This window comes from Phyllostomus hastatus, unplaced genomic scaffold (genome assembly GCF_019186645.2).
Source record: "Phyllostomus hastatus isolate PE091 unplaced genomic scaffold, TTU_PhHast_1.1 phas_scaffold_78, whole genome shotgun sequence".
NCBI lineage: Eukaryota > Metazoa > Chordata > Mammalia > Chiroptera > Phyllostomidae > Phyllostomus > Phyllostomus hastatus.
The window spans coordinates 85,048,925-85,067,392 of NW_025334041.1; the positions used below are offsets into that span (position 1 = coordinate 85,048,925).

Here is an 18,468-nt window from a genome sequence, read left to right on the forward strand (position 1 = left end):
GAGTAGTTGACATAAGATACTCAGAATGATCTTCCGGCAAGATGGAGGAATAGGAGGACGCACCGTACCTCCTCGCACAACCAAGATGAGAACAATAATTTACAGACACTCAGAATAACACTCAGAACTGAAAGAGGATTTATCTGAAAGGAAGTCGGACAGCCAAGAAGTTGAAGTAGACCCGTACATCCAGACTGGTAGGAGACGACGAGCCGGGCGGGCGCGGGGCTGGTGCAGGTCGGCAGCATGCGGAGGTCGGGGAAAATTTGGCCCGAAATTGGCGCGACAGCCATCCGGGGTGCAAGAATGCAGCGGTGATCCCTAAGTACGCAAGCTGCAGCTGGGGGACCCAGTGAGGTGGCGATTGCGGACCAGGGCAAAGCTCGCAGCCCAGGATCCCAGAGAGTCTGAGCCCAGGAGAACGGAACTACCGCCATTGTTCCCTCCCGCCCCCCGCCCCCCGCCCCCCGCCCCCCCGCCCCCCCCGCCCCCTGCCCCCACGTATAACGTCACAATTTAGCGACTGGGGTGCCCAGCCCCCGTGAACACCTAAGGCTCTGCCCCCACCGTAACAAGAGCGACCAGACCGGAAAAAAAAAAGGAGAGACAGGGAAAGACATAAGACATGTTTCCAACAGAACAGATCAGTCCCCCAGGACGCATCCTTTTGAGCGACCAAGAAAGCCAATCTATCAGATGCACAGTTCAAAACACTGGTGATCAGAAAGCTCACGGAACTGGTTGATTTTGGGCGCAGTTTAGATGAAAGGATGCAGGTTACCATAAAAGAGATGCAGGAAGATACGCGGAGGAGAGCCAATAGTGAAAGGAAGGAATCTGAGTCTCAAAACAATACAGTGGACCAGAAGGAAGATAGGAAATCTTATTTCATCAAGCAGGAAAGCATGATGAAATAAGAATTCAAAAAATCGAGGAAAAGCTTAAGAGCATCCAGGACACCTTTAAACGTTCCAACATCCGAATTATAGGGGTACCAGAATGGGGAGGGGGAAAGCAACAGATTGAGCACGTATTTGAACAAATAATAAAGGAGAACTTCCCCAATCTGGCAAAGGGAACAGTCTTCCAAGAAATCCAAGAAGCTCAGAGAGCCCCAAAGAAGTTGGACCCAAGAAGAAACACACCAAGGCACATCATAATTACATTAGCCAAAGTAAAAATGAAGGAGAGAATCCTAGAAGCAGCAAAAGATAAGGGGACAGTAACCTACAAAGGAGTTCCCATCAGACTGTCAGCTGATTTCTCCAGAGACCTTACAGGCAAGAAGGGGCTGGAAAGAAATATTCCAAGTCATGAAAGACAAGGACCTACGCCCCAGATTGCTCTATCCAGCAAAGCTCTCATTTAGAATGGAAGGGCAGATAAAGTGCTTTTTAGATAAGGTCAAGTTCAAGGAGTTCATCATCACCAAGCCCTTATTTTATGAAATGCTAAAGGGACTTATCTAAGAAAAGAAGATAAAGAAAAGACATGTATAGTAAAAGGACAGCAAACTCACAATTATTAACAACCACACCTAAAGCAAAACGAAACTAAGTAAACAACTAGAACAGGAACAGAACCACAGAAATGGAGGGCACATGGAGGGCTAGCAGCAGGGGGGTGGGAGGAGGAGAGAGGGGGAAAAGGTATAGAGAATAAGTAGCATAGAATGTAGGTTGAAAATAGAGGGGGAGGGCAAGAATAGTACGGGAAATGTAGAAGCTAAAGAACTCATGACACATGGACATGAACTAAATGGGGGGGAACGTGGGTGGGAGAGGGTACAGGGTGGAGGGGAGAGAAGGGGGGAAATGGGACAACTGTAATAGCATAATCAATAAAATATATTAAAAAAAAGATACTCAGAATGACACGATACTTGATCAAAACCAGTATACACACAAACTGTTAAATACTTAAGCTACTGCATCATTTTGAGTGAGAAACTGCTGAAATCTTAAGATGGTAGTTGTCAACATTGGCTGGACTTTGAAATCACCTGAAGGCCTTTAAAGCTACCCAAATGATTCTAATATGCCACCAAACTTGAAAACCAGTTCTACATCTACTGTACAAAAATCATGAACGTCCTCATACTCGTAGGGACAGAACAAGAGCTTCTGAATTCAACTAACTGCAACCAAGTTAACATGTATTGTTAAAGATATTTAGTTTGTCAAATGGTCAGTTTTCTAATTTTATTTTTAAAAAGAATGTTTTCCTTTTGTGGTTTTATTGAAGACAACATGTAGAGAATGTGTATGCCAGCCAGACTGGTAAATGCTAATGAAATAGTTTAATTCCTATCACCTGTAGACTTAGTTTGCAATGGGATATATCTATACTTGTAAGAACACCAATTTAAAGTGTTGCCATGATATCAAACCTACTCTTGTTTTCCAACAGGGCATCTGAAATTGCTTCCTCAAAGAGCAAAACAGTTCATCAGTATATCAAGCATGTTAGTTTTAATGCAATTATAGTACTAAAGTTCTTTAAAAAATTGGTTGAAAAAAATACCATCTGAGCTTGCTTGTTCATCTTTTTTTACACAAGAGTGGCAAAAACGATGCAGGGGCAGAATGCAAGGCCGCAGTTCTAACTTGTGTATGCTTTGGACTCACCTGGAGGGCCTAAAACATTGCTGGGCCTCACCCCCAGAACTTCTCAATGTTTGGAATGGTGTATCAAAGTCTGCATTTCTATTAAGGCCCTACGTGATATTGCTGGTCTAGGAACCACACTGGAGACTGTTTCTACAATGCAGCTCTATGTGGTTGCAAAAAATCAAGCCTATCAAGTTCACTGCAGATTTAAAATGTATTGGAATAAAAATGGGAGAAATGAAAGTTGGGATAATAAAAATGTACTGCATTTCACACAGACTCTTATAAGTTGGTTTGATCCATTTTTTGCTGTACACATTTTAGGTACATACAAGCCACCCCGTGTTGTTTCATAAGTGCCTTACACACTCATTTGTACCCCATTCTCTAGTTTTAAAGTGGCTCAAATCACTTTGTAGGCTTTCTACTAGATCACAAAAACTGCAGGCCTAGCATTTGTTTGGTAGGTTTCTTAAGGTTAGGTTTATGATAGCCATGTGTAAAGTATATTTTATCAGTTTTTGTATCCTAAAATTTATGAACTAGTTTAAGTATTAGGGGCAGCATTATTACTACTCTCCACCTCAAAGGAATAATACACTGGAATATTTTTCTCTGGATTCTATTTCTACTCTTGTGTTCAAAATTTTTTCCCACTTATGTTCAAAATAAACAGCAACATCATTGCTTCCTGTTTCCTGTTGTACTCTACTTGGAATGCAGATGTACCTGGGAAAGCCAGACATCACAATTACTAGGAGAGTTTTGAAAATCAGAGTTAATATTACAAAAGAAACCTGCTCAGGTTTGCAGACTCTTCATCTCTGTTCAAGTGTCCTACAATTAATAGATTTTTCTATATTAATGCATAAAAACCTTAAAAAAATTAATCCTAACCAGGAATAGCTCATGTAAGAAAAAAATGAGAGCTAATACCCTATTTTTTAAGTTTAACACATGTGAGAAAGCATTTTTTGACTAATTCAAAAATTTATTTAACAAAAGTTCAATGTGAAAATGTACAAGACTCAATTTTTATACTGTAATAAAACGGGAGATGTGGAGAGGGGACGTGGAAGTAGATGGTTTCTCTGGTGGACACGGCCATTCTCTATACTCGTTCCAAGGCTTCTAACATGATGATACTATTGCCTCGTATTACCTGGGAAAGAGAAAAGTAACTTAAAAAGACCACACATCATTTAACAGATTTATAAATCGTGATTAAAGAATTTTCACCCCCCCCACCCCCAAACTGGTAGCTCTGTGGGTTGGGCATTGTCCTGCAATCCTAAAGGTCGCTGGTTCAATTCCCAGTCAGGGCGCATGCCTGGGTTGCCAGCCAGGTCCCTGGTTGAGGGGGCGGGCCGGGGTGAGAGGCAACTGATTGATGTTTCTCTCCCTCTCTTTCTTCCTCCCTTCCCCTCTAAGAATAAATAGGTAAAATCTTAAGAAACAAAACATGTCAGTTCAAGCCTCAAAGGCTAACTATCCCTTTGAGATACCAAGTCTCCAATGACTCATTTCACTGCCTTAACTGCAGGACTCAAATAACATGGCCATCACTGCCCCTAAGGGATCCATAAATTAATGGGAAAAATAGGTAGAACAGAATATGCACATTAGTTTACGGGGGTAGGATCATTTAGGGAACAAACCAGAATGGAAGCTGCAAAAAGTAGGCTTTATGAAGATGGCATTTTAGATGGGTTTTGAAAATTGGGTAGAATATTGACAGGGAAATTATCTGGGGATAAAAAAGAATCTAATTTGCAGTAAAAGATTATAAAGGGAAGAAGAAACAAAGATAGTTTGCACCCAATCTTAGAAGGCCTCCAACACCAACTGTAAAAGTGGAGGGGATCATGGAACCAACAATGAGCCAGTGAAAATTTCAGAGTGGGAATGACCACTGTTCTGGCACCAGCACAGTCGACCTTTGAACAAAACAGGACTTAAGGGTGCTGTCTCCCTACCCCCACCACGCTTTTGACTCCCCAGTCATTCCTTGAGGGGCACTGGTTCCAGGACCCCCTTCAGATATCAAAATCCATGGATGCTCAAGTCCCTTGTGTTATAATGCATACAGCTGGCCCTCCACATCCATGGATTCCCAACTACAGAGAGAAAATAGTTTTTGACCCACGGATGAACATGTGGATGCAAAACCCAGGGATACTGGGTATTTATTGAAATAAACCCACATATAGGTGGACCTGCACAGCTTAAACCCATGCTGTTCAAGAAAAGTGACTGGTGGAGAGCTTATAGGCCCCAGGACTAGCAGTATCTGACACAGTCATTCCACAAATGAAGATAAGCCAGGATACTTCCGAGAGCACAGCCAATATGGCTGGTAACTGAGGTGAAGAGGGACAGAAACATTAAGTCAAACTGGAAGGCCAGGGGTCTGTGAATGCAGGGTTTGGCAAAAGTAGACTTACAGTTGTGGGTACACAAAACACAGAATTTATCTTTGTATTATTATTTATTATATTACTTTCCATATGAACAACTGTAAATCTACATTTGCCCCACCCTGTATAAAAAGCCCCCGGTGTACTGCAGATCATAATGCAATCATAGACCAGGCCATAGACCAGGCCATTCTCCTTGAGCTTCAAAGAGAAGCTCAAGGAGAATGTACTTCAAAAGAAGGTTGATTTACATGAAACTTGGGGGAAGTCTTGTAACTAGATACTCTAAGCTGTTTTTCCAGTCCTGACCACGAACTTTTCAAAATGCAGTAATAAAAATATATTTGAAATAAACAGTAATGCAAGAATTGGAACAAATCATTGAAAACAAAATTACACCCCTCTATTGCTCAAACTTAAAAAAAAACAAAAAAAAAACCAAAACCAAAACAAAACAAAAAAACAAACCAAAACAGTAAGGTAAAAAGTCAAGTTTAACAATTAGGACTTTTATAACCTTGTAGAAGTCTTTATGCTCTACAATTTGCTGAAGCTAAGTTGTCCTTTAAAAAACACAAGATTTTATTCATTTATTTTTAGAGAGGTAAAGGGAGAGAAACATCAATTGGCTGCCTCTCGCATGCCTCCAACTGGGGACACGGTCCTCAGAGCAGGCATGTGCCATGACTGGGACTCAAAACAGCGACCTTTCAGTTTGCAGGACGATCCCCAAACTACTGAGCCACACCTGTCAGGGCTAAGTTGTCCTTTTTGATCCACCTTTTCCAAGAAACTTGGCCTTACCACTTACTGGGTATCGGTACACTGTCCTGTGCTGGGCAAAGAGAAGGATTTAAAGTCTGGGTCTTGCTGGCAAACATCAAAAATTCTTCAGCAGTCATTCCACTATGGATTAATGAATGTAGCAATGCTTGCTCCTACAATTAAGAACTCAGTGTTTCTGTTTTCTTCTAATGTGAATGGCTATTATCATGACCATCCTTGTAACTTTTACCTGGACTACTTTTATGTTTAAATTTATTGATTTTAGAGAGGAAGCAGGGGAGGGAGGGAGAGACACCAATTTGTTGTTCCACTTATTTATATATTCAATGTTTGATTCTTTTATGTGCTCTGACCTGACCAAAAAACCAATCCCACAACCTTGGTGTATCAGGACAATGCTCTAACCAACTGAGCTACGCAGCTAGGGCTTTGCTTCATTACTTTTAAATTTGGGTGTGATAAACCAGAAAGCTATCTAATTATATACACAATTAAAAATAAAAGTGTGATCTGTGGATGGGCAGATCTGCATCAATGGACACTTATTAGAAATGCAAAAATCTCAGGTTCCACCCCATGCCTACTGAATTAGGATCTGCATTTTTACCAGGTCATTTGAGGAGAATTCATAGGCATATGCTTAACCTTCATATATATTACTAACTTAACAACAACAACAACAACACACCACTAGAGAGATTCAATTGCTTGGGGTAGAATCTAGTTTTTGTTTTTTTGAGTAAACAGATAATTGTAAATGCTCTATACCAGTGGTTACTCTTTGCCTTCCATTAGGATCATCTGGAGAACTTGAAAAAACCTTTATACTACATCCCAAACGAATTTGATTTTAAGATGCAATTAAGATGGAGCACTAGTGCTCTAATAAAGCCTGTGAGATTCTATTATAGAATAAAGCGAAAAAATGATTTCCAACAGTTATTTCAAGCCCAATGACCTCAGAGGATTCTATATGAGATTCAGATCTAACTTAAAGGTAGCTGGGATATCACTATAGAGTGTCTCAAAAATGTTAAACTCGAAAATGGAAAGTCTAATCTTGCCTGTAATTTGCCTAACTTCAGTTTAACTCAAGACTTTGACAGAAGGGAAGTTAATGCCTATTCCAAATGAAAAATGAAATCTCACATCTTCACTTACCACCATTCCAATGTTGTTCTGCTGCCCACTAGTTGCCATCTCCACACATTCGTCTATCACAAGATTCATAAAGGGGTCAAATCCCCGCAAGATTCCTTGGACATGTCTGCCACCATTTAATTTCACTATGGAAAAGGGAAAAATAAGTTTAAATAAAACTGGCCATTAACTATCAAGTATTCACTAAAAATTACATGGAGTAAAACCTAGGTATATGAGATGTATAATCCGTTATCCTTACTATATGCCAAACACTGGGCTAAATACTTTATATTTACTTCCACATTTAAACTTATAAGAATCCTATAATGTAGAATTATCCTTTTTATGAGGGAACTGGAATGTATAAAAGACTTTTGAATAACTGGTTCAAGGTTATACAGCTACTGTGTGGCAGGGCAGGGATTCAAACTGAAGGTTGCTTACCTATCTCTAAAGCCATGATCTTAACCCATACAAACTTGAAGAACTGTGGGTCAGATTTTTAGTTCTATATCCTTTGTTTTTAAAAAAGGATAAATTTTCAATTATCACAAAATAGGAAAATCCTGTTAATTTTGTGACAATGAGGGTAGGCTTATATGGAATTATGAAGTGTCTGAAGTACTGTGAAATTTACTAAATTTTAAAAATTATGTAAATAAAACTGTCTAGTTAGGATTTTGCTAAATCTACTTAATGAATGAATGTGAATTAGAGGCTTTGTGTGCTCTGAATCTTTATAGAGTTTCTCCAAACACTGTATACTAAGATATATGTAAAAAGCAACTGAATTAAATAAAACTTACATGATAACTTCTTGTCCATAAATCTGAAAAAGAAAAGGGATAAAGATTATATAACTGACAAAAAATTTAAGCATAAACACGCATAAAACTAGGTATATACTCAATATATAATAATTTGCTACTCAATATAATTTGCTAAAATTGTATTTACACAATAGGAATAATAAAATTTAAAACAGTAAAACCTTGCACTGTTGTAAAGGAAGAGGGAGTGGTACACCACCTCAGTTTGTACTTGTACAAAGCAAAGTATTTTGGGAAGGGACAAGATAATCAGTAAAAGTGGAATGGGTTTATAATATATTAATGAACAATACTGAGTTTTTTCCCCAGGTAAATTATAAAAACATTCTTGTTCAATACTGACCTAATTTTCAAGGACTGGATTTTAACAGAAAAACAAAGATTTGATTATTATTTTGGTTATTTTCAAACCAAACAAAATTGTGAAGAAATCAGAAGCTGTAACCAAAGCACATCCAATCCAACAGCTATTTTATTTTATATTTGAGACAATAGTTTTATTTAATATTAAGCTTTATTCTTCAACACATAAGTATATTTTAGCAAAATAAATGCCTATTTTTGAAGCCTTAAACAATTTAAACAAGAAAGTCCCATCTCTGCAGAGCACTATGAAAATATACTGTGCAGTCAAATCAAGTTTTTACCTCTTCCAGTTACAGGGTGGAAAATAAGAAATTTCATTCAATTTTAATGTATAAGATAGTATGGGAGAATTCAGAGATTAATTAAGACTTGGGGCCTGACAGAAGGTATGGCAAGACACACTTAGAAATAAAATATGTATCAAGTATAAAGTAAGCTATTTTAGTAGGATGTTACTACAGAAACTTTGCAAATGTAACACACATGAGCTTATTTAATCCTTATGACAACTTTGTAAGTTATTACTAGTGTTACCACAATTTTATAGATGGGGAACTGAGGCTCAGAAGGGTCAAGTAACTTGCCCAAAGTTACACAGCAGGTGAGAAAGTTTGAGCAAACACAAATGGTTCCATTTGGCCAGAGGACAGAGCACTCAAATATCAGTGTGTGTAATTTGGTGCTTGGATTTGATATGGATGAGCCTGAATGCTGGGTCAAGTCCAGACTATACTATGCAGACGGCAATAAGTTACTAAAGAAATCAGTCATTGGCAAGACTACCATGGCAACAATTTTTCAATGCTGGGAGGGAGAATTTGGTTAAGCCAGGGAATCTCAACCTCAGCATACTGACATTTAGGGCCAGATAATTCTTTGCTGTTGAGGGATGTCCAGGGCATTGGAGAACATTTAGCAGCACCCCTGGCTTTTACCCACTAAAAGCTGGTAGAGCCAAACTCCCTATCCCCTCAGGTAAGAATCACTGAGTTATGCTAAACAAGGAGGTGGGTATAAACGTGTAAAAGAAGATGGAATTTGTGAGAAAGTAAAGGAAGAAAAAATTCGAAAGTCATTTTGGCAGCAGGAATGAAAGCATTTCACAATTCATGAATTCTAGAGATGAAAAGAGAAAGGTGTTAAAATTAGTTTGATCTTTTGAAATTCTCAAATAATCTCTGTTAAGAATAAAAAAGGAAATATAAGAATACAAGTAATGAATGGTGGTCCTTTTGTTAGATTTATTATCATTTCATAAGTTTCTGAGGAATCCAGAGGATATTTACAAGATTATACTGGCTCACCAAAAAAAGAATAACTTCCAGATAAACATTTTCACGATAATAATTTCTATTTTTAATGTGAAGCTTATGATTTAATAATTAAGTCTTCAACAGATCCAACTAAAATATAGTTTTTGCACAACAGGTGGCTTTGATACTAAAGTGCACTTCAGTGCAAAATGATTAAATGTGAACTTTTAAGTCCAACTTCTTTATGGAATGGTGATAAATTAACCACAGGCAAAGTAGACCTGATGGCTGCCTCACAAATTGATCTCCAAATGAATTCTGCATCCTTTGTTCCATCGAACTACTACACGCAGAATTCTGGCATTACATGATATAAACAAGACGGAGAAGTACGTACTTAAGAGGCATGGAAATACTGGGCCTTATCTAAAGTAGGAATATCTTACTTTGCATTGACGAGGGAAAGTAGTTCTCACACAACATTGTTAACAGAGCAAGACATAACACGACCTTCAAGTATAACATTAAGTACAAGAAACCAAGAAAAAGGAATGGAATTTCCAACTTAAAGTTCAAAGAAACTTCTAAAAACACTCTTAAGATGAAGGTGGCTTTTAATTTCTACCTCATATACTATCAAACACTTCCATTTCACCCACATTATTAGTTCATTATGGAGTTAGTCTCCAGCCACCTGATGTAGAACAGGATGCTATGTAAGATGGTCAGCAAAGAGGGACACTCGAGATCTTCGGGTAGCGGGAGAGAAGAGGACCGGGAGCTTCGGCTAGGTTATGTGGCCTGAATACAGGAGCCATCGCGGCCTTGAGTAACCATGCCAACCAAGGAGAATAGCTACGTCTGCGTGGGTTTCAGGCCCGAAAGCGCGGGACCCAAGCTGGGACCTCCGCAGCCTCGTAGTGGAACACGCACGCCAGGCGCACTGACCAGAAATGGAGGAGAATCTAAGGAACTTTAAGCATACAAAAAAGCTCCCACGGCCTTCCCACATACTTACTTTTTTAGCTCGGGGGGGTGAGCTTTGCTCATGGTGTCTATTCAGCGAGCTCAAAGATACCTCCAAAAGGAATTCTTGGCCGCGTACGCTCCCGAGGTAAGCCCGGAGTTTTGCGTCTGACGTTACCGATCTCGTTAGCCAATTGATTGTCAGCAGCTTTCACCTTTCATCTCGCGATACTTAGGGAAGCCTGAGCGTGACATCCTGAAGCCCTGAACTTCCGGTTGCGTCGCCAGCGATTGGCCAGGGTGGAAGGGTTGGATTCCCCGGCGTTCCTAATTCCATTTCCTTTTCTGCAACGTTGAGATACCGGTAAATGTTCCGACTCTACCTTTTAAAGGACACCGGTCAAACCCTAACCTTAGTGGATCGTGTTGTGTCTTATTCATATATAGTAAATGAAAATAAGCTCTAGGGAAGTGGGACCCTTACAGTTCTTTGGAATATATTCCCATAATACCTTATGCTAAATTTAAGGTTTCACTAACAACTCAATTAGTCACCACTGCACCGAAGAGTGGGGTAACAGGGCCTCGGTTTACAAGAATGTGAATCCAGAGCCCGAAAGTACATTTCCAGCTGACGGTCTTGCTATTCTTGTTAGCACTGCCTCCAGATCCCCACTTAAATGTAAAGTGTACCTTGATCCCATACATAAAACATTATGTGCAGCACACAAACTCTGTAATATGAGGTACTGATTTTGAAGTCAAGAGCGTTAAGTGTAAAAAGTGGTTTCTGACTTGTTCCCAGTTATGTTACCCAAAACAGGGGAATCCACATTTATGAATCAAATACAGTAGGGATTACAGAAGGCTTGGGCTAAAATAGAAAAGCCTTGGTGACTCTTTAGTACTAAATGGTTCTCCAAAATTGCATTCATTCCTGATGTTCAGAAATGGCTCTAGGGGTGGGCAAAATTAGATTTACAGTTGTGAGTATGCAAGATAAGTTTTATTCTTGTATTATATTTTCCTCATGAGCAACTGTAAACTACTTTGGCCCACCCCTGTATTGAAATACCAATGATAGTTAAGATTTAAAATAATATATTTTGTATTTCCGTGTTACTCAAAATCCTAGACATTGCATATTCTCTAGAGGGGTCATAGCTCTATCTTTTCTACCTCTTGCTGTTAGTGTTTAGCTGAAGCTAAAAACCTGACATAGATATTGAATTTTTTAAAGATATATATAGTTTCCATCTTTGACATTAATGGACTTCAAGTAATTGTGCCCCAGTTTGCCCTCGAAATTTTTCCCATTTACAATGAACAAGTCCTGTATTCAAACCATTTCCTATAACTAATTTTCATTCTTTTGGACCTCTTAAACTGATTTCACACATTACAAAGAAAAGCATCCTTAGAAAGTTATATATTCACTGCCCAAATACACGAAACACAATAGTGGAAGAAAATTAAACTTTATTTTTTAAAACCAGACCACTAGGAAAATGTGTCATAGTCCTGAAACAGCAAACAGAATGGCTATATTACTATTTCAAGTAATAAGTTGGTAAAAAGATAACAAGGTCCTTATCAAAATGGTAAGGTGCCAGAGCTGGGGTTGGAACACTACACATTGCAAAGCCCCCAGGCAAAAGTGGTATTTGGTAGTGGAGGGGTGGGGGTGGGAAGGGGCAGCTCCTTTGCTCTAAAGGAGCCACAGCTCACCTGAGTTGCTTACTTTTTCTACCTTGACCTTCCTGTTGCCAAAGGATTGTCTCAGTAGGGCTCTGTTATTTCAGGGTGCTAAGTAAGCAATACTGGGTTTAGGTTTCATTCCTGAAAACCAGGTTTTTTCCAAACCCAGTGCTTCATAACTCTCTTAATTAAGTAGTCAACAGTTCCTCTTTCACTGTTCATTCCTGGATATTGGTATACAGCACAATCAAAAACCCCTCTCCCTTCAAAGTAGAGTACCACTGCAAGATTGTCCTGTCACTCTGCTGCAGACAGACTTAGGGCCCATCACTGCAGCCATTGAGAAGGAAGGTCTGCTTCCCATACTCAGCATGACATTGCCTCTTACGTTTCTGGAGGATCTCCAAGCTGAAAGATGTCATGTGTGAGAATTTAAGAAGTTCACATCTACATCTTGATGGATAGAAACAGCTATCCAAAGGAAGCTTTCAAAGATCTTATCCAAACTACCTCTTCCAACTCCACATGTCAATCAACTTCATGCCCTTGTATATACAACAAAACCAAGGAAAACAAATACCCAGAAACTGTTTTTCCCTTTGTAAATTAGTGACCTCATGGATTTTGTTTTACAGCTTATCAAAAATGGTGTGATGATGCTTATGGTAAACAGGAGGTCAACAACAAAGAGAAACACCTCTCTTCACATTCCAGCAGATCACTGGCAGGTGAGAGGAGCCTGTCAGCTTGTTGGTACCTCAGAGGGCTCTGTCTTGGTTTGAGGGAAATACCTGCTGCCAGAGTAAGCATTTGCCACATAAAATTTAAGCTGTCAAAAACTCTCTGACCCAAATTTTAGCACCAGTTTTTTCCATTGCACTTTCTAGGATTAAAATATAAAAGAATCAGTGTTCAGAGGCAAGTGACTCATGCCTTAACCTTGCTGCCATCCTCAATTTCTTCATTCACAAACTTTGCTTGAAAGACCAAAATTCTCATTCTTCATTTTAAATAGATTCCTGCCCTCAGTCACAATGGCCAATGGCAAAGGCTTCTATATCTGAATGGATGAGAGAGACTCCTTCATCTTCTTAGTCATGGTTGGAATGAGGCTCATATGGTCATCCACACACTTTGTCACACAACTCTCCAGCTGCCGCTTTACCTGAAGCTCTTTACTCCCTGCATCTATTGAATCTTTGGCTTTGTCGTTGCAATGCATGGTGCATCGGGCCAGGCGGTCCTATGGCAGGAAGGAAGAGGGTAGAGAAGGTTGAGAAGCTGGCCTTCATTTACCAAGTGCCTAACATGTACCAGGTTCTGTGCTACATACAGTTAAGTTTTACTTAATGTGTTTATTTAATGCGTTCACTTAATGTGAGAGTTATGAAGCTGTCATAGAACTGCGGCAAAAAGATGTATTATGAAACCAAATTTACCATAAGCTAATTGATATAAAAAAGTTCCTATGGTATCTTGTCAATGTTGTAACAAAATGACATTATTTGAGGATCTGCTGTGTTTTGGCTTGACATGTATTATCTTGATGAATTAAAGAGACACTAGAAAAGTTAACCAGGATTATCCTGATTGAAACAGAGGGTGGCACCAGGAGGGCCCAGACAAAGCATTACTGGAAAGCAGGTGAATGATAGAATTGTACACAAGCCCCTTCCAGGAAGTGAGAAGTAACTAAAGGCCAGTTTCTCAATTACAGAGACTTATAAACATCTTGATTATTATTTAACATCTGTCCTAGCTATAGAAAAACACTCAGCTAAATTACTTGACTATCTACTATGTGCCAGGTGCTCTTCTTCAGCTTCTTTTAAAGATTTTATTTATTTATTTTTAGAGAGAGGGGGAGGGAGAAAGAGAGTGAGAGAAATACCAATAAGTGAAACATTGATTGGTTGCCTCTTGTAGTTGTTGCAACTAGGGACCGAACCTGCAATCCAGGCATATGTCCTGATCGGGAATTGAACCTGTGACCTTTCACTTTGTGGTATGATGCCCAACCAACTGAGCCACACAGGTCAGGGTTATGTGCCAGGTACTCTTCTAATGGGGGATATAGCAATGAGTGAAACAGAAAAAGTTCTTCCCTTACAGAACTTATATTCCAGTAAGGGAAGAGAGACCAACAGAGTAAGTAAGTGGGAATGTTGAGGAAACAGTTGGCTATATGAATTTGGAGGTCAGGAGTGAAGTTGGTCTAGAGCTATGAATGTGGGAGTTGTCATATAGATGATAATAACTGAGACTAGAGAACTAGATAGAAAAAAGTTTCAAGGAGTCCTGGGCACTCCAGTGTTCAGAGGTTGGAAAGCAAAAAGCCAGCAAAGGAAGCCATAAAAGGATGGCTAGGGAGAGAGGTAGAAAACCAGGAAAGTGGGGTGTCCTGGTAGCCAACTGAATACAGTGTTTCAAGGAGGGGGACAGTGATCCACTCTGTGAATAATGCGGATAGCTTGAGTAAGATGAGGAATGAGAAATGACCACTGGATTTAGGGCTGTGGAGGGGAATGGCATGAGCAGTTCTGGCATGGTATAAGAGTCAGTCTGATTGGAGAGGACTGAAAAGCGAATAGAAGGAGACAAGTTTTATAGCAATTCAAGAATCAAAACTTCAAAGGCCCTATTTATAAAATCAGGTGTTAAAATAAACACAAAGAAACCTTTGGGAGTTCCATGATTTTAGAGAAGTTATTCCTGTCAGTAGTCTTAAAGAATTTTGTATAACAGGATATAAAAATGTATCACATTAGGTACAATTTTTCCATATGAACAGAATCCCAGGCTATGAAAAACTGCTCTAGAAGTAGGCCCTGCTTCCTCCAAGTTCAGAAAAGTAACTCACAGGAAGAGAGTAAAATGAAGTTGTGATTACTCTTTGCTCCAGATAGGGATAAGAGTGGAGATGGGGGCTCTTAGTGACCTCAAAAGGGCTAAGGAGGCAACAATAATAATGCTTCATATAAATGACTGCTCTTTAGTGACATGGGGGCTGCCCTCTGGGTATAGCAAGTAGGGGCAGTCCTGGTGGGTAAGTTCACAAAATGATGAAAGGATCTTGCTCTACTCTGTATCTTTTTAAGACCTATCTATTCCACTTTCTTGGGGATTCTGCAATTGTAAGAATGAATATGTGTTTTAGAAAGCTTTGTACTATATAGTAATATATATATATGTATATATAAATATATATTCTGTCTGTTAACTACAGAAAAAAAGTATAAGGTTTTTGGTCATAAACTCCCTTGGTAACTCATTGTTTTTATGAGAAATATTTGCAGTACTCAGTCTCCAGGACTTTACCAAAATTTCAAACTCTGAAGACTGGTTGATCACAGCACTGTCACCAATGTTAACAGAATCAAGACACTGAAGCCCACAGTTTTGTAGCAAATGTTTGTTATGTACCAAAGAGCAACATCAAGGACCAGAGTGCTCTGTCTGGGATATTCCTCACCTGAAACTTCTCCAACTCCCTGGTAACCAGGGCCTGGGCTTGAGCCAGAGGCGCGTGGCAGCGCTCGATGCACTGGTGCACCTGCTGCATGGATGCCTTGCTGTCCTCACAACAGCCAGCGCTGCACCGGAACATGAAGGCCTGGGGAGGGGGCAGAGGGAGGTCAGGTAGGGAGAGCCCCAGCAAGATGACCATGGAGTGCTACAGGGGTTGGGAGGAGCGTCTAGATATCTGTACCTCTCCCTAGACTAGACATCAGGACCTTAAGACCACGAATGGGAAAATTATCCTCAGTGCCTCGCAGAGTGTTTCATGACTTTCTTGCTTCTAGCTCTGATGCAATTGTTACCAACAGGGCTATGTGCACGGGGATGGTGGCGGTGGGTCAGATGAAGCCAAAATCTTAAAACCAGGCGACTATACCACATGGTTCACAGGTCAGCAATCTAGTAGTCTATATATTCCACAAGGGGGTAGCCCATCAATGACAAGGAGCACTACAAGAGGAATCCACAATCCTTTTAGGGAGACAAGACTAAAAGACACAAAACATTTAGGGTATAAAAGCAGTTGGTATACCCTACGCTCTGTACCACGAAGAACTGGGCACGAATGACCTGGACATTGAGGAGGCAGGGCACTTTCACCTTTCCGGTCCTTTAGCTTTGCCGTGCTCTTTCAGCCTCTGGCTACCCACCTGCAGAAGGGGCCGGGCAAAAAGGAAAGGTGGGGGAGACCAAAGCCTCGCACCAGGGGCTCCCTAACCCTGGCTCGGGGAAAACCCCTCACCCCAGTGATGGTGTGGGTGACAACGGCCTTGAGCATTTCGAGGACGCACAGATTTCATCCGCTCAGCCAAAGTTCCAGAGTTTCTGCCTGAGGGCAAGGCCTGCTTCCGAGGGTGCCGCGGGTACCCCAAGGACGCCCAAACCAGGTTTTGCAGGGAGGGGGCGGCTGCGCACGACATCGCGGGGCTGCTGCAGGAAGGGGTTAGGAAACATGGGCAAGCGACCGAGAATGTGGGGCCGCCGGGTTGCCGCACAATCGACTCCTGCCTGGCTACCTGCATCTTCCGGATATTCTCTTTCTCCAGAGTCTTCACCATGGAGTCTACCGCCTCCTGCACCCGAAGCTGCTGCAAGTCCGCCATGGCGACCCCGCGGTGCACCGCGCCGAAAGGGAGCCCACATGGATTCTGCGCCCGGGCCCGCCCCCTCGCCGCAACTTCCCGGGTCACCAAGGCCAGTTCTTCCCTTGCTCACACCGCTGCCGCCTGGCGTCGGAGAGGAGCAACTGCACAGCGGTGCCATTGTCCCGCCTTCCGCTCGCTCTCTCCGCCTACCGGAGTCCCCTCCCCTCCTTCCAGTGTGGGTGGTGAGTAACCCACCTTCCTCGCAGGGGAAGGCTTCTACGCCTGATCTTTGCACAGATACCACGCGCGCAATGGGACTGCCTCTCTTCCTCACCTCCCTCCTTTCCTCCCTGCCTTCTCTTCCTTCTAGCTCTTAACACGTATTTTTAATACGTATAATTAACGTACAGAAAAATGCTCAGGCCTCAGGAGTACAGCTTGATGCATTTTAATAAACCTGCTCTTTCCCAGTCTCTCTGTCCCATCTCCGCCTACGCCCTCACTCTTATCCCAGGTTTTCTGCTTTCTATCACTAAGGTTACATTTTCCCTTTCTAGAAGTTTATATACAGGGTGGGCAAAAGTAGATTTACATTTGTTTGTATGGAAAATAATACAATAATTAATAAATAATAATACAAGAATAAACTGTTTCACATATTTACAAATGTAAATCTTTTGTTCACCCGTATATGTAATTCAGTATGTACCCTTTTTGTGTCTGACTGCATCACCTAGCGTAAGCTATTGAGATCCAGGCGTGTTGTTGAGTGTTATTTGTTGTGAAATGGTAGTTCTTTACATGGACACAGCACAATTTGTTTTTACATTCCCCTGTTGACCTTTGGGTCCTTCCCAGTTATTAGTTATTATGGATAAAATGGTGACTGTGAACATTCTTAAACAAATCTTTTGTAGACATACATTTACCCAACAGTAATTTCTATAGTTGAATTGTTGGCTTGTTGTAGATGTATGCTTATGCATTTATTTCTAATAAAATATTATTAGCATCAAAGGCAATGCAGAAGCTACAGATATTCGATCGACCATAGAGCATTTATGTGCCAGCAACAGAGTGCTGTTTCTGAGCTCCTGGATCAGTACTATCTGGAATGCCTTACCTTCTACCCTCAACTTTACTATCTAGCACATTCACATATTAAACGTGTACTGGGCCTTGGCTGGGTAGCTCCGTTCGTTAGAGCATGGTCCCATACACTAAGGTTGCACATTTGATCCCTGGTCAGGGCACATGCAAGAAGCAGCCAAATAATGCGTAAATATGTGGAACAACAAAATTGATGTTTCTCCTTCTCTCTTTAAAAAAAAAATCAATAAATTGAAAAACCCCCCCACACATTGGGTTGTTGTGAGACATGAGCTAGGTAGTGGTAAGGGTCCGCAGGGGAGCATCAGTGAACTTGAAAGGGGCAGACACAGGCAATGTTGGAAGAGATGTGCTGTAGGGGGTGGTCCAGGGCAAGTAAGGAGGTGAGAGGTTTAGGTGCCTCAAGAAAGCTTTCTTAGAGGAAATGAGTAGGTGTTTGTCTAGCACACGAGAAGTGAAGAGAATACCATGCCAAGCACAGGACACTGCTGTGAATAAAACGTTGTGAAAAAGCTTGAGGCTTTGGGGAAGCCAAGTGATTCTGCTGACTTGGATCCTGGAGTAGAAAAGGAGTCGGGGAACACAAAGACAGGGGCCCTGACATTGGAAATTATGTGTTTGCTGCCATTGGGCACTAGATGGAAGGGGAACCCTGGTTTGAGGATAGGGGGAGGTTTGACTCAACA

General features: G+C 41.0%; 2 protein-coding genes across 2 annotated transcripts; both read right to left on the reverse strand.

The window, feature by feature from the left end:
• Positions 1 to 3,579: 3,579 nt before the first annotated feature.
• Positions 3,580 to 10,560, reverse strand: SNRPG (small nuclear ribonucleoprotein polypeptide G). Its single transcript, XM_045828910.1, has 4 exons — positions 10,423 to 10,560; positions 7,762 to 7,784; positions 6,974 to 7,098; positions 3,580 to 3,771 (listed from the first exon to the last, which is right to left on the reverse strand). Exons 1-4 carry the CDS (start codon positions 10,452 to 10,454, stop codon positions 3,721 to 3,723), a joined length of 231 nt encoding a protein of 76 aa, XP_045684866.1. The 5' UTR covers positions 10,455 to 10,560; the 3' UTR covers positions 3,580 to 3,720.
• A 1,272-nt stretch (positions 10,561 to 11,832) lies between these two features.
• Positions 11,833 to 16,763, reverse strand: FAM136A (family with sequence similarity 136 member A). The gene is made up of 3 exons (XM_045827791.1): positions 16,604 to 16,763; positions 15,541 to 15,681; positions 11,833 to 13,311 (listed from the first exon to the last, which is right to left on the reverse strand). Exons 1-3 carry the CDS (start codon positions 16,688 to 16,690, stop codon positions 13,123 to 13,125), a joined length of 417 nt encoding a protein of 138 aa, XP_045683747.1. The 5' UTR covers positions 16,691 to 16,763; the 3' UTR covers positions 11,833 to 13,122.
• Between the last annotated feature and the right edge of the window lie 1,705 nt (positions 16,764 to 18,468).

Coding starts and splice junctions, on each gene's coding strand:
- SNRPG (XM_045828910.1), bottom strand. CDS start 10,454: ATGAGCAAAGCTCACCCCCCCGAGCTAAAAAA. Junction 7,785..10,422: donor CACCCCCCCGAGCTAAAAAA/GTAAGTATGTGG, acceptor TTTCTTTTTCAG/ATTTATGGACAAGAAGTTAT. Junction 7,099..7,761: donor TATGGACAAGAAGTTATCAT/GTAAGTTTTATT, acceptor CCTTTTCCATAG/TGAAATTAAATGGTGGCAGA.
- FAM136A (XM_045827791.1), bottom strand. CDS start 16,690: ATGGCGGACTTGCAGCAGCTTCGGGTGCAGGAGGCGGTAGACTCCATG. Junction 15,682..16,603: donor AGAATATCCGGAAGATGCAG/GTAGCCAGGCAG, acceptor CCCCCTCCCCAG/GCCTTCATGTTCCGGTGCAG. Junction 13,312..15,540: donor GGGAGTTGGAGAAGTTTCAG/GTGAGGAATATC, acceptor TTCCTGCCATAG/GACCGCCTGGCCCGATGCAC.